This window comes from Oryctolagus cuniculus, chromosome 1, assembly GCF_964237555.1.
Source record: "Oryctolagus cuniculus chromosome 1, mOryCun1.1, whole genome shotgun sequence".
In the NCBI taxonomy this organism is placed as follows: Eukaryota; Metazoa; Chordata; class Mammalia; order Lagomorpha; family Leporidae; genus Oryctolagus; species Oryctolagus cuniculus.
The window spans coordinates 199,681,140-199,696,491 of NC_091432.1; the positions used below are offsets into that span (position 1 = coordinate 199,681,140).

The 15,352-nt window shown below is 57.2% G+C and overlaps 1 protein-coding gene across 4 annotated transcripts in view; it reads right to left on the minus strand.

Moving 5' to 3' along the window:
- PAX5 (paired box 5) overlaps window positions 1-15,352 on the minus strand; it is a 194,601-nt gene that overhangs the window by 33,008 nt on the left and 146,241 nt on the right. For all 4 annotated transcript variants that reach the window (XM_008265136.4, XM_070054521.1, XM_051844072.2 and 1 more), the window contains one exon: window positions 10,355-10,456. In XM_008265136.4, the coding sequence (XP_008263358.2) occupies window positions 10,355-10,456 (102 nt within the window). The remainder of the gene's footprint in view (window positions 1-10,354; window positions 10,457-15,352) is intronic.

Sequence of the window (15,352 nt, forward strand, 5' to 3'; positions counted from 1 at the left end):
GCTCACTTCTATGATTTTACTTTGGTGACATTATCTGGCCACAAGCGTTTCAGTAGATGATCAGCTTTGATTTCTCAGCAATCAAGGCCCAGGCATAGAAACCCTTGCAAAGTGAGAAAAATCTAACCCAAAATCTGTTTTCAAATGTAACAGAATTTCTCTGAGCCTGGAGTAGTGGTGAAGTTAGCATAATGTTACAATTTGTGGACATGGATACATTTACTCATGTCAGTTTTCCAGTTTTCTTTTTGAATTTTAGAGGCAAAAATAGTTTTTTCACATTTCAAATTGTAAATATGTGCCCTGCACCCTCACCGCACCTCACTTCCTGGTCCTGCACTAAGTCCTGTCTAGGACACCAAGCCTGCTCCGGCGCTAACTGTGGCAGGGGCTGGGACCCACACAAACGTGATAGGAGGAAAAGGAGAGTGAACACGCGGGAGAGGGCAGGGCGCCGAGCCTCAGCTGGGAACAATGCTGCGGTCCAGTGGGCCGAGCGGGCGGCCTGAGCCCCGGGCACTCCTGTGCGGGGAGCTGGCTGGGCCGGGCACCGCCTCCTCATTTCCCCTCTACCAACTCTCAACCATGTACTTCGAGACTCAGAAGCGGCCTCCACGGCCCTCTGAGTGAGAAGTGGCCCCGGGAGGCGTCTGTAGCAGAGCGGCTACAATCTCAGACCCGCTGCTTGGCCAGGTGCCAGGGTGGCTTCCCGGCTGCCCTGGTCCAACCCTTAGGGCTTATCTCCTGGATCTGGGTCCCCCCTGCCTCTGCTCAGGCTCTGACTCGGTTGTGAGGGGGCCAGCAAGGCCATCCAGTCTCCCTGGGATGCCGTACCCCTCCCATGCCCCTCTTTGCACCCCCGAGGACCCCCGGGGTTGGCAGGCTCCACTACACCTGCCCAACGCTCAGATTTCACAAAGATGGCCATTTCTTCCAGAGCATTTCCCGATGATGGTCCTTTCACCTCCTAAGAAGAATCATAACCTAGTTGCTTTGTTTGATGCTTGCTTGTTAAGAAACAGCACCAGGGAACCCCAGAGAGGAACAGGCCCACTGGACCGCACAGCTTTATGGACTCACGACCCTGGACTTGGGCCCCGCCAACCCCTGGCAGAAGGATCCAAAGCCTGGGGAGAAAGAGCCCACAGGCTCAGCCCAAGGAGCACCAAGGGGGCCGAGGGGTCCTTGCGGCCTGCTGCAAGCTCTTCTGGCACCACACACTTCCTAGGCGGGCCTTCCCCTCCAGGCCCCTGTTCCTCACCTGTCCTTGCAGTGAGGGGTCTGCTGGGCGTGAAAACAGAGCCATCCCCAGCACCTGCCCCAGCCTGGGGTGTGCTGCCTCCCCGCTCCACACTCCCAGAGGAGACACCTTGCTCGCGAGGACGGAGCACCCAGTGGTGCTGATCTCTGCTGCCTCTCTTGCCTTCAGGTTCCAGATCCCAGTATCTATAAGCACCCATCGCAGGTGCAGAGGCCCCAAAAGCCCGTCCTGGTTGGCACAACAGCTTCAGGGGCTTTCCCCTGAGGCCTGGGGAGGAGGGCTGGCAGCACTGGCACTGAGGTAACCGGAGCTTCTTCCTCCTGTTCTGGCCCTCAGTCAAGTCCCTGTCACACGGGACAGCCCCGGGCCAACGTCTTCTCCCTTCACAGCTCCGCATCAGAAGGGAACTGGTGGCATTTGCTGCCCACTTGGAACGGAAGCAACAGGGCTCAGGGGCCATCGATTCTGGCAGAAGGGACATATGTAGGTGTGGACAACACGGATTCTGCAGCCCCCAGAGTGGCAGGGCCAGGAAGGCCCCCTGGAAGCATCCAGTAAGGTCTCCCTGCACCCTGCTTCCAAGGTCACTCCCCAAGGTCACACTGTGTCTGCGGCTGGAGTCGGAGCCCAGGTCTTCTGAACTCTAGCAGGACTGTCACACCTCCAGCGTCCTCCCCATCTCTGAGTCTGCACTCTCCTGATTCTTTGCTTGCCAGTGTGGCCGTGAGCTCAGAAAGCCTGTGCAGGGACGCCAGTGTCTCCCTTGTCCCAGTGCCTGGGCCCTCTCATCAGAGCATCCAGACCAGACCACTGCACATTCCTGGTCCCCACCTTGGAGGGGCACAGGCAGCCTTATCGCTCAGACTCCCGTCCAGGTCTGTCCTGGTGCCCGAGCTTGCCACGGGCTGAGGCTCTCAGGCCTGGCCTGGCCTTTCTGCTCCCCCAGGCTTCGGTCCCTCCCGGCTCCTCGCTGGCACACGCTGCTCTCTTACCTATCAGAGCCTTCTTGATCAACAAACTCACCCCTCAATACCCAGCTCAAATGGCCTCCTCTGGGAAGCCTTCTCGGGCTTCTCCCTCTGGGCCCCAGGTCCCAGCAGACTCGGCAGCCCACTCCTCTGAATTCCTCAATGCTTTGTACATTTCTAGGCTTTAGCTCTTAATACAGCCATGGGGATGAAAAATATGTTTTTAATTAATTTATTTATTTGAGGGGCAGAGAGACAGAGGGCTCTCATCTGCTAGTTCATTTCTCAAATAAATGCCTGTAAGGGCCAGAGCTAGGAACAATCCAGGTCTCCCATGTGGGTAGCAATGACCTTGAGCCGTCACCACTGTGTCCCAGGGTCTGCATTAGCAGAAAGCTGAAGCAAGGAGCAGAGCTGGGACTTGAACCCAGGTACTCTAGCACAGCACATGGGCATCTGAATCACTGAGCCGAACACCTATCCACTTCCCTTCAGTGGGGAGGAGACCTTTTACCTCTGTCGCCCCAACCAGACTGTGAGCTTCCTGAGGGCAGGGGCTCATCTACAACTCCACAGGTAGCCCAGAACCAGCACCCAGGACCTCTCGGGAAATGTCTGAAGAGTGAATGAACTGAAGAAATGATTGGCCACCTCTCGTCTTTCCAGTTGTGTCTCCCTCATTTGTATGCCTGGTGTGACACAGTGACTGGAGGCCACTAGAGGGCAGCAAAGAGTCAGGAACCAGCAACAGGTGTGCATCCCCTGAGCTCGGGGGGAGGCTGCAGAGGTGTAGAGGGGGCTGAGAAAGTGCCCAGGCCTGAGAGCCAGTAGGATCTGGGGCGAGGGCTCAGGAAGGAAGTCAGGGTCAGGAGGGAGGAAGAGGTAAGAAAAATTCTAGATCACTCACTCCGAGATCAAACACCCACCCGGCCTGATGCGTGGGCCAGGGAGGCACTCAAAGGACGGACCCGTCTCCCATCTGATGCCTGAGTCCTCTCCCCAAGTCCTTACCAGCAGCTTTGCCAGCCCTCCCATGCCTGCCCATTCCCATGGCTACAACTCTGATTATGGGGCAGGTTCTTTATACAGGGCTAAGAGGGTGCCAGAGTGGAGACGCGTGTCAGATCCCATGGTGGCTGAGCTGGGCCTGGCCCCTGCCTGGGGTTTGCCCCACCCCTTCCACAGGGCAGGCCTGCAGAGCATGCAAGACTCCAGACAGAGCAATCATCCTCCCCTTCCCACCCCGGGCCCCAGAACACTTCCCACATCCTCGGCTGGTGCCTCCACCGAGCCACAGCAGGCCAGGCAGCTGGGAGAGCCATGGAGCTGGTGCGTGTGCCATAACTCTCAGTGGCGAAGCCACTCTTCCCACAGCGCCCTCCCTTCTCCTGGGCCACGTCCACACTTCTCTCACTAGACCAGACCTTGAGCCTGTGCTCCTGGCCTCTTCCCCCACCTGTCTGCAGAGGCCCCCAGCTGGATGTCTGTACGGCCAAGACCAAGTGCAAACCCTCCCCTGTTGGCTGCCAGCCAACAGGTTGTCAGCAGCTCCTCTTCCTGACAACCCCGCAGGTCTGGGCTGGGCTGGCTGGGCCACATTCCCATTCACGGGAACCTATGCCAGCCGCTGGGTTCGGCTCCCGCCATCCTCTGCAGACAGTGCCACACACACTCCACAGCCCAGCGAGGCCAGGACACCTTGCCCAGCTGCGCCGACCCTGCCTGGTGCCTGAGTTCTCCAGGCCCACAGCGCTCAGAGTCTGCCTCTGAATCCCACCTGTCAATGGCAGGGTTTGCAACCGGGTTTTTTTCTCATCGGCTCTCCTGTTGATCCTTGGGCTCCGTAGGGGTGTGGGCTGTGCTGAGGAGCTCCAGGCGTGAGGCCAGGCCAGCACCAGGCCCACTCTCTAGGCCTCAGTCTTCCCCACCACACCCAGCTCAGACCCCAGTCTACACAGTAAATTTCATCATAATGAACGCTTACATGCACCTGATACATGGCAGGGGACATTCCCAGAGTGTTCGCATCACCTGGGGCTCGCATTCATCACTGTGAGGGCCTCAGTCACATGGCTGGTGAGAAGCAGGACAGTGAGTCTGGCTCCAGAATCCATGCTCTCTCTCAGCCTCCCACTGCTTCACCACGTGACTGCCACCCCAGCCCCAGCATCCCTGGCTGCACCCCGCCTGCCTCAGACTTGCTGGGGCCAGAATGGATTGGGCCAAGCCCTCACTTGAAGCTGAGCCCAAAGTCCTGTGGTTACGGGGCAATGCTTCTGTATCCCAGTCTGGAGGGAAGCCAGGCTAGGAAGGAACCCGCTCACTGAAATGCCCACTGAGCCAGGCTCCATGAATGGGAAGAAGTTGCTTGAGACAGGGATGCAGGCGGCCTGGCTTAGGGGGGACCTGGCAGGTGGAATAGTGGGTCCCTCATCCTTACTCCCTGGGATCTGCGATGACGTTAGGTTTCAATGCAAGGGAAATGAAGGTTGTAGATGGAGACTATCAAAGTGGGTCCAGCAGAATCCCAAGAGTCGTTGTAAGGGGAAAAGGGAGACAGGAGAGAGAAAGGTGGCGGTGTGATAAAGGCTCCACCCAACGGGCACAAGCCAGGGAGTGGGGCAGCACCCGAATGCTGGAAAAGGAAACAGGTGCCCCCTGCAGTATCCGGATGCTGCGGTGCTGACCTCCAGACTCGGGAGGCAACGCTGTCTGCCATTTCCGGGCACAGTTACAGTCACTTTTGGCTCAGTGATAGGAAAGTCCTATGGGTCAGGTGTTAGGGACGGCCTCTCTGATTAGGGGATACTCAAAAGGATGAGAAAGAGCCAGGCAGGCTGGGCAGATGGCAGAGGGCCGAGCTGGAGGAAGTCACATGTGCCTCCCATCCCTCCTGCTGCCCCTGGGGGACCCCGGGCCCGCCTGGCACTCACAGCTACTTTACATCCCTCACCCTCACCTCCTACTTCTTCAGTATAAAGCAGGGTAGGTATTTGGTTAGCAGTTAAAATGCCACTCTGGATACCCCCATCCCATACAGGAGTGCCAGGATTCAAGACCCTGCTTCCTGCTACTGCACACCGGGGAGGCAGCAGGTCATAACTCAGGTACCTGGGTCCCTGCCGCCAGGTGGGAGACCTGAGTTGAGTTCCTGGCCCCTGGCTGCTGCCTGGTCCAGGCCTGGGTGTTGAGGGCATTTAGGTAATGAGTCAGTGGACAGGAGATCTCTGACTGTCTCTCTCTCTCTCTCTCTCTACCTTTCAAATAAATAAAATTAAATTTTTAAAAATATGAGTATAAATATTCTAAAAACAAGAGCCAATATAAAGCATCAGTCCATTGAGCAGCTTAGCAGGAATGCATCTAGACGTGCTGGCCACCAGGCCATGGTGAGAAGAGTGGCCAGGAGCACAGGGTTCTGGCCAGGCTCGTTTTGTGCGCACTGCACTGGCAGCTGCCCATCGATCGGCTTCTGCCTCTGCTAGAGCCCAGAACAGGGAGAAGACGGCACTCCCGGGTCTTCCAGGGACCCTGGCCTAAAGCCCCAGAAGAGGAGCCTAGGAAGAGGCTGGCAGGGCAGAGCCTGGGCCTCCCTTACTGACTCATCTCCAAGACGGGGACCTCGACTCCCAGATAAACGGAAGGCCAAGGGCGGTGAACTCTGTTTTCCTCCAGCCCGGAATCCTTAATAGTTTCAAATGCCAGGTCAATATCTGATAGGTTGCACAAATACCTGCAGGCAGGAACCCAGCAGTTACAGCCATCAAGATGCATGGAATCTTTGGTGCAAAACTTCTGGCATTTGCTTGGGCTGGCCGAAAATGCAATCTGAAAACTGACTCCATTCTAAGCTGACACAATATGCTGCGTTCATCCTCCTCAACACATACGGAGCTGGCAGGCTGTGGAAACAGAATCCACAAACACGACAGGAGCCACGTTTTACAGTCACAGGGAAGCCCTGGAGCAGCAGGGGCAGGTAGCAACTTGATGACGGAATCAGGGTTCAAGGTCAGCATAAGGGGCGGGTGTCTGGCTCAGTGTTGGGACACCTGCATCCTAGATCTGAGTGCCTGGGTTCAAGTCCTGCTCCAATTCAGATTCCAGCTTCCTGCTGATGTGCACCCTGGGAGACAACAGGTGGTGGCTCAAGTACTGGGTCCCTGAAAGCCACATAGGAGACCAGGATTGAGTTCCTGGCTCCGGCCTGGCACAGCCCCAGCCACTGCAGACATTTGGGGAATAATAGAGTATCTCCACCCCTCCACCCGTGTGTAAGTGTGTGTGTATGTGTGTGTGTGAGAGAGAGAGAGATAAGAGAGCGAGCAAGCATAGGTCTAAGCTAACAAGCTGACAGGTGATACAGAATGACCTTATAACTATTTCTCCCAGGCCGAAAGTGCCACCGTCCTGGGGCAGTCCCTCCTCTGTGTGTCCAGCAGCGACCTCATCAACAGAGGCCGTCACTTCTAGAAGGAAGCAGCAGCAGCTCGCCCTGAGGTTGCAGTAGGAAGAACAACCCAGGAGATCCCCGGTTTCCATGTGGTTGCGTTGCCAGCCAGCCAGAGGCCAGGAGTGGGGGAAGCAGACAGGTGCAGCATGGCCCCTCAGAGGGAGGACACACAGTCCTCCCACAGCCACCTGTATCTCCACGTGGGCCTCCATGTGGGGGTTGTGAACTGGCATCATCACCCTGCACCCCGTCATGATGGGATGGGTGTACCCCTGCATTCAGAAGCCCAGGAGGCTACACATCAGAAATCTGAACAAGCGCAGAGTGAAACGCTGGGCTAGGCTGTGGTGCCTCCATGTGCTGGCCCTGGGAGCTGTGGCTGCTACGTCTACCTCAGAGGAAGGGAGGGGCAGGGTCTCTGCAGGTGTGATCGCACTGGGCAGATTATCCGGATGGGCCCTACAATGTGGATCCCCACAAGCGGGAGAAGAGGGAGAACCGACCCACACCCAATAGCAGGTGATGCAAAGATCCTGGCCTTGGAGCAGCACAGCCACAAGCCAAGGACAGCCGGGAGCCACGAGAAGCTAGAAGAGGAAAGGAATGGGTCTCTTCTTTGGGCTCTGCCGACACCCTGATTTTGGCCCAGGGATGCGGATTCCCGACTCGTGGGCTCTGGCACTGTGAGAGGAACACTTCCGTTGCCTTCAGTCACTAAGCCCGTGGCAACTTCTTAGAGCTGCCACAGGAAATGACGACACCGGCCAGTGGCACCAAGTGTGAAGACTGCTCAGCTGTCGAGGCAAACGCGGAGCAGGGCCAAGCTGCCCGCACCACGTGTGTGTCCCCCGGAGCAGGCCACCCCTGCACCCAGGGCAGCTGGGGCTTGCACTTAGCTCGAAGGGAGAGGCTGGGTCGGCGTGGGTTGAGCTGGGCGGTGGTCCAGTCAAAGGCACAGAACAAGGAAGGACACTGACTGGTCAGAGTCTCAGGTGCACGGGGAGGGGAGGGGAGCGCGGGGAGAGGAGGCAGAAGAGGCACACTGGGGCCAGACCACAGTGAAGAGTGGTATGGTAGGAAGGCCCAGGACCCCCACCCTGCTGCAAGGTGAGCCCTGTGTGCTGTGGGACAGCCCTGACGCGGTGACAAAGGCCCCCAAGAAACCAGACTGGGAGGTTGTGTCAGGAACAGGAGCCGCAAAGCCATACCGCTGGGCGGGACGCTGAGCACCATGAACCAGGGCCTATGCCTGCTGAGCTCGGAGCTGGCCCTGACATGGCGCCTGGTACCGAGCAAGCAGCAGAGAAAGCGAGGGAGCCGGGCAGGAGGAGGAAGAGGAGCGAGAGGAACGCAGAGAAGGAAACAGCAGAGGGAGAGGGAAGAAGGGGGCAGCAGGCGCCCCTGCCAAAATGCCTGCCTCCCTCCCTCCACACTGTGCCCCCTCCCCCATGCCTGAGGACCCTGGAGCTGTCCAGGGGCTGCCAGCAGGCACGGCCAGGCTGTGCCCTCGCTTGGGCCTGTGGATCCCGCTGCCACCGTTAATGGACGAGGGGCAGTCGTCCGTTCCTGCTGGGGACTCTGCCAGGCCCATGGCCATTTGTATCCCGAGCCTGGTAATTAGGGCTGGAGGAGCAGGCTCTGTTTGGACAAACTCGTGGAAGTTCGGCTGCTTCTCTGAACTTGGCCTCTTGAAGGTTTGCAGTGGGGAGCCAGGAGGGCCAGCCTGAGAACCTCAGCTTCACCGACCGGGGCCAGGGCCGCCGCTCCCCTTCTGCCATCGCTGAGCAGGAGCTCTGACCAGCAAGCTGTGCAGCCTAGAGCAACTCCCTGACCTCTCTGGGTTCCAGCAGGCCCTCCTGGAAAATGGAGATCACCATCCTGACCTTGCCCACCTCACCTCGGGCTCCAACAGCCCTCGGCTTCTACAAAGTGCTGTATAAACAGGCTGGACCCTTCCCAGACAAGGCTTGGAGACCAGCTCTGAAAGCAGCGTTACTTTGCTCGGTGCTGGGAGACATGGAGCTGGGGGAGGGGAATGAGAGAGTGGGGGCATCACACTGCCTGTCTGCCTCGTGTGCCCACTCTCCCTGGGACCATCACCGGACCACGCCCCAATCCGGCAGCGTCTCCACAGGGAGAGCCTGGCAGGCCTCCACTGCACTGACCAGGCCCAGTGCAAGGGCGCACACAGAGGCTGGCTCCCATATGTCTCAGATTTAGAAGTCATAAATCAAGCTAACAAACCGTTAAATGAAATATGCTCTATCCTCCTACCTCATTAAATACATCTTGGAGACAACCTGGAAGGCAAGGACGCAGTTGAGAATTCTGGGACCCCTCTGTGTTCTGGGCCAGGATGTGCCGTGCGGGGAAAGCCCCACCCCCAGCATGATCTGACTTGCCTCGCCCTACCCTGCCAGCTCCACTAGCCACAGTGTCCAGGCTCTGTCTGCACCATGTGCAGAGCCAGGCCTTGGGCCCCGGGGTGCACACACAGGTGACATGGGCTATCTCTAGGGGGCTGGCCCTTGAGACAAGGCTGGAAGAAGCTTGGCCCAGTTTGGGTAGGCTCTGGGGTGGGCTGGAAGGAGGGGTGTGGGCACATTCCCATGGCCCTGTAGGCCGCCCCCAGTCTGTGGGGGCACGGAGAGCAGGGTCCTCTAAGGAGCGGCTCCCAGAGCAAGGGTCTCTCTTGCCCGAGTTGAAGGCTGAGCCCAGGTGGTCCAGGCCCTTACTCGCTGGGTGACCTTGGCACCTCCTAGCCCCTTTCTGGGCTGTTTCCTCAAAGGGATAGAAGGCTTCAAAGAGAAAGCTGGCTGGGGTGGGGAGGCAGCAAGACCTCCAACACGAGCTTCTTTCAGTGCCCCGAGGGAGTCAGCAGTGTGTAAGGGGGAGGGGCTTAGAGCCCCCAGCACTGAGATGAGGGTATGGCTCCTGTAAATGACTAAACCAGAGACAAGGCAACCTCCCAGGAGAAGTGCAACCACATCCAACAGGGCCTGGTTTTCCTCTTGACTTTGTAAAAATCACGCTTTGGGTATCTCTGCGGGCATCCATTACCTACAGCCAGCCAGCACCAAGGGAGCATGTTGCCCCCACCCCACCATGCCAGGAGACGCACCGGCCTCCCTTCCCGATGCCGTGAACCTCACACCTCAGTGGCCAGAGGTTCAGGTCCCCACGGTCACAGGTGTTGAGAATCAAGTGACAAAGCCAGCAGCCGATATCCTGTCTGCTTGGAGACCGCTGTCCTTGACCCCAGGAACGTTGGCCTCAAGAGCATCTATCTGAGGGGCTTCCCGCTTGCTCACATCTCGCAGCTGGGTGGGAGGGGAGAGGAAGGGCAGGAAGGGAGGCGGCCTCCCCGACACCGGCTGGGTGACCTCCAGCCAGGCCGGGCACCGCCCTGTGTTCAGAGTCCCCATGTGGCCAGCCAAGGGTTGTTTGACTGACAGTCCAGGGCTGCCCTCTCCCCCATGTCTTCCCCAAGGCAGCCAGGGGCTGGCCCTAGCCCCTCCACAGGCCCAGCTGCAGAGAAAGAGGCCGAGAGCAAGACCCCTGCCTGATTTATTCAGGTCCACCCTCAGCAGCACCGAGGTCACCCGGGCTGTTTGGGGGGTGCCCCCACCCCATCCGCTGCCTGCCGTGCAGCCGCCCGCGGTGCAGACTCACCAGGCACCATCCCTGTCAGCGTCGGCGCTGAGTAGCTGCCCTGTCCGGCGGGGGGGACGTGCGGAGGGTACCCGGGGAGGGTCGTGCTCGCCAAGTCACGGCCTGAGGAATGAAAGCAACAAATCACAGGGTGAGCATCGCCGCGGCAGGGCGCTCATGTCCACGGCTCCCCAGGCGCCTCTGCACATTTGTCATGTCTGGACGCTGAACGCCAACATGCCCCAGCTCCCCCCTGTCACTCACACATGCGCACGCATACACACACACAGTCTCCAGCCACCCCTCCACCACCTGGCACAAACCCAGTCAGGGCTTGAGCCTGTCCCTGGGAAACCAAGGAGAGGTGGGACAAGGCCTGTGGCAGCAGCCCGTGGCTCCAGTCGGCTGTCCACTCCCCAAAGCTCACTCGCACTTCTGAACCTGCACGCCATTGCTTCTGCTGGGTCCCTGCACAAGGGCCCCCTTGCTCCAGCTGCTCGCAGCCTCAGCTGCCTTCAAAGAGCATCTTAAACAGTGGCCCCCTCTCTGCCTGGTCAGCCCCCGAGGTGGGCAGGGAGCAGAGCGACCTCCGCTCTCCACACCTGCCCTCTACTGACCTTCTCCTTCTTTGGCCTAGGACTGCTCCTTTATTCAGTGATCTCGTTGGCAACATCTGTGGCTGCCAGCACCATGGAGGCCGAGACCCCGGCCCTCAAGGGGTGGCCTCTCAGGTGGGCAGGGGCCCAGCTCCTGGTGGCTCCTAGCCCCACTCAGGACAGGATGACAGCACATCCAACACCCAGCCAGCCTGACTCTCCACTGGCACAGCACACAGTAGGCTCTTAGTGCATACCCACGTGAACTAACAGAGCCTCCAGGGCTGTGGTTTCCTGGGCTGGCTCAAGTCTGTAAGGGAGGAACCGCTGAGGTCTGTCTGCCTCTTAGCAGGGGCTACAGCCTTCCAATCCCCTACTGCCCGTTACAGGGAACAAGGCACCCCTGGATCAGGCCAAGAGCCCTTGTCTTGGGGGAACACTGTTCTGGGATGAACTTTGGCACTGGGGGCAAGAGCCCACCCTCTTGGAAGGAATTAGCAGATTTCTCTGAGGATAAAGGCGTGGACATACCATCAGCCAGCCTGGGAAGTGGGTGGGAAATGAGCCAGCCTTGGGGCTAAGGAGGGAGGGCAGAAATAGGGCATTTCAGGCGGTGGAGCCCGCTGAGGCCCGGGGGTGCAGGGAGCAGCTGCTGACCACGCAGAGTCAGGCCCCAGGAGCACCTCCGCAGCCTCCACGATTCCCCGCAGGACGGCCCAGGCAGCACTCAGCGCCACCTCCCACCCACGTCCCCCCAGAGAACTCAGCGCTGGGGGACCAGCCTGTGACTGCTCCCTCCCAGTGCCTGTCACTCAGTTGCTCCAGCAGCACCCAGAGCTGCCTCATTTTCCAGGGGCCCTGCCTGTTCGCAGAACCTCCCTGAGCACCATGCCCTGGCGGACAGGAGGTGCCCTCCCTCCCTCTGCTCACCGCCTCCCAGTCTGTACAGGGCCTCGGGGCCGGGGCTCTTCCCAGGCATTGTTTCAGGGAGTGCCTCAGCGAGCCCTGGACCCCCAGCTGCACCCACCAGAGCTGCTGTGGCTCCCACAGGAGCAGGGATGAAGCAAGACGCCAGCCAGAACCAACCACTTGGACAAGGGGAGAGGACAAGGCTCACCCTCCTCCAGCCCTCTCTCTGCACATGGAAGCTCCAAGGAGTAGCAGGGGCTCTGAGTGTTTGTTAAGTGAATGGAAAAAGTGGTCGTGCTACACACCGGCCTGCTTCAACCATGGTGGAGAATCAGTACAAGAAGGGCTGAGGGGGGCACCTCCTCACCACCCGCATTGTCATTTTGCAGATGGAAAAACTGAGACCTAAGGTAGGGCAGGCGAGCAACGAGCCCAGGTCCCACAGGGAGCGGGTGGCAGCGCAAGGACCTAAGACTAAGCAGCACTGTGTTTGCCCCCGCCCATGCAGTTGTCCCCCTCAGCTGCTACAGATCCCGAGACCCAGGGCTGCTGAGGAGGGTGAGTGAGTGCGGTGTGAGGCTGCCCAGTACAAGGTCGCAGTGTTGGAGTCGGCAATGTGGTGCAGCAGACTGAGCCGCTGCCTGAGACCCTGGCATCCCACACGGGAGCGCTAGTTCAAGTGCCTGCTCAGCTTTCCATCCAGCTCCCTGCTAGTGTGCCTGGGAAGGCAGTTGATAACGGTCCAAGTGCTTGGGCTCCTGCAACCCACATGGGACCCCAGATGAAGTCCCAGGTTCCTGGTTTTAGCCATGTAGGGAATGAACCAGCACATGGAAGATGGCTGACTGTCTGTCTCTCTTTCAACCCCACCTTATCACTTTCAAAAAAATAAAGATGGAAATGTCAGTGGCCAGACGGTGAGACAGACAGTGAAGGCTGGGGCTGCTTTGACAGACTGGCTCCCCACGGATCCGGGGAGGGCCCCAACCTGACCCCACGCCCAGGCTCACACCCCTGATGATGACAACAAACCCCAAACACTGACAGATGACAAAACACAAGATTTTCCTCTATGTTATTGTCTTACTTAACCCCCAACACCCAACCCTCATTTTACAAGAGTATGAGGTTTGTCTGAAGTTACACAATAAGGGCCAGGAGTTGACCCCAGGCAAGGCAGGGTCAAAGCCGCCTGTTTAGGTGCTCCAGCCCACACCAGCTTGCCAACCCATCTGCGTGTGTGCTGAGTCCAGAGGCCGCGCTTGTCTCTCACCAGACACTGTCACCACTGCTTACTGGCCCTTCTTACAGAAGGGAATTCAACTGCACAGCTTTCCTGGGCGAGTGTGCTGGGTGGAAGCTGCTGCTTCCTGGAATGTGGACCTGTGAGCCTAGGGCAGTGCCCAGCCCTTCCCAGGTACCTGGGGAGCGTGGGAGGGTCCAGAGAGGGGAGGAGCTGGCCCAGGCTGATCTGAGGCCAGCTCTCCTGCCTCCTGGAAATAGGTTCTTCCCCCACCAGGGGGCCGCTCTTTTAGTCACCCCAAGAGTCCCTGCCACTGGGGACACATGCTTTTTGAAACCTTGATCCCGAAAGCAAAGGGTCAGGAAACCAGTGCCTCACCATAGCACTCAACACAAGAAGCCAGGTAGGAAAGAAAGAAGAAGGAATCCATAAAGAAAGAAAATGAGTTAGAAACAAAAAAGCAGACACAGCAATAAACACAACCACATATTGTTATTTGAAAAGCCAATAAAATAAAAAAACTAAGTCAAAACTCAAAAAATGACACAAATATCAAGATAAGAAATGAGAAGATGTCACCAGAGATATGGAAGAAATGACATTTAAAAAATAAGAAAATTCACACTAATAAACACTGTTGGTTCATGGAAATCTCAACAAAACTTACAAATTTCTAGAAAAACATAAATTACCAAAACTAACTCCAAACGAGGTAGAAAATACCAATGGCCCAATAATCTTGGAAGAGAAAAAAACGTGCTTTTTCTTATCTTTTTTTGAAAAATTTATTTGAAATGCAGAGTTACATTGAGGGGGAGAGAAAGAAAGAGAGAGAGAGAGAGACAGAGACAGAGAGAAAGAGAGAGATCTTCCATCTGTTGGTTCACTCCCCAAATGACCACAACAGCTAGAGTTGGGCCAACCTGAAGCCAGGAGCCAGGAGCTCCTTCCGGGTTTCCCACATGGGTCCAGGGGCCCAAGTAGTTGTGCCATCTTCTGCTGCTTTTCCCAGGCCACCAGCAGGGAGCTGGACTAGAAGCAGAGCGACCAGGACATGAACTGGTACCCAGAGAGGATGCTGGTGTCACAGGCAGTGGCCAACCTGCTCTTTTAAATCTTTAAGGTACACGCACGTCTGTCATTCAAATGCCATTTAAAGCTAAGAAAGCTTCCTAACTCATTTCACCGAACTAGCGAAATCCTTAACAGAGGCCCACAAAACATGAAAATCAAAAGCTGGTCTCACAGTCTATTAATATGAATGGGAAAAATCTACTATCCAACCGACCAGGCAACGTTAGAGGAGGAAGTAATACACATGACTAAGTGAAGAAGGTCTTTCCTAGGAGGGCAAAGATGGCTCAGCATGAAAACACTCATCGGGACATCACACTAACCCATCAGAGGAGGAAACTCGCATTCCACCAGATGGGAAAGCGACACTGGCTAAGGTTCAACGTGCATTCCTGAGGACACCTCCTGAGGTAAGGACTGAAGCACACCTCTGCTCCCGAAGGCATGAAGAAGTTAGGTGAGACCCAGGTAACGGGAGCCCGTAAACGCGCGTCCTGTGCTCAGTAGCTTCTTACCGCCTCGCAGGTAAGCACCCATCTTTCTGAATACCGAACCCTCAACCTGTGCTCCACCTTTGCAGCCTCACTGATTCCTACTCCCACACCCAAACCTGCTTCCCACTGCCCCCCCCCAGGGCCCTGGCTCATGCCATCCCCCTTTCAAGCAGTCCTTCTCCTGCTCCTATGCATTCCATGTTCCATCCGATCTTCACAGCCAAGAGCCCGCTCCTCAGAGCCTTCCCATGTGCTTCCAGTTTAGGTCAAGGCACCTGCCTCTCCCAAAGGTCCCCCTGTTCCCACCCGGGCCCGGTGCATGGGGGTACTGGGCCTCAGGAACAGCCAGGCCAGCGTCATGGTGATGATAAAATCATCCTCACTGGGGCCGGCACTGTGGCACAGTGGGTTAAGCTTCTACCTGCAACACTAGCATCCCACGTGGGCGCTCATTCAAGTCCTGACGGCTCCAGTTCTGACCCAACTCCCTGTTAACGTGTCTAGGAAAGTAGCACCTGCCATCCATGTGGGAGACCCGGATGGAATTCCAGTCTCCTGGCTTTGGCCCAGCCCCCAACCATTGAAGCCATTTGGAAAGTGATCCAACAGATGGAAGATTTCTGTCAAGTAAATAAAAACATCTTTTTTTAAAAAAAAAATCTCTTACTCTTTCATATAGTAACTCGCTTTATCATCCTAATAG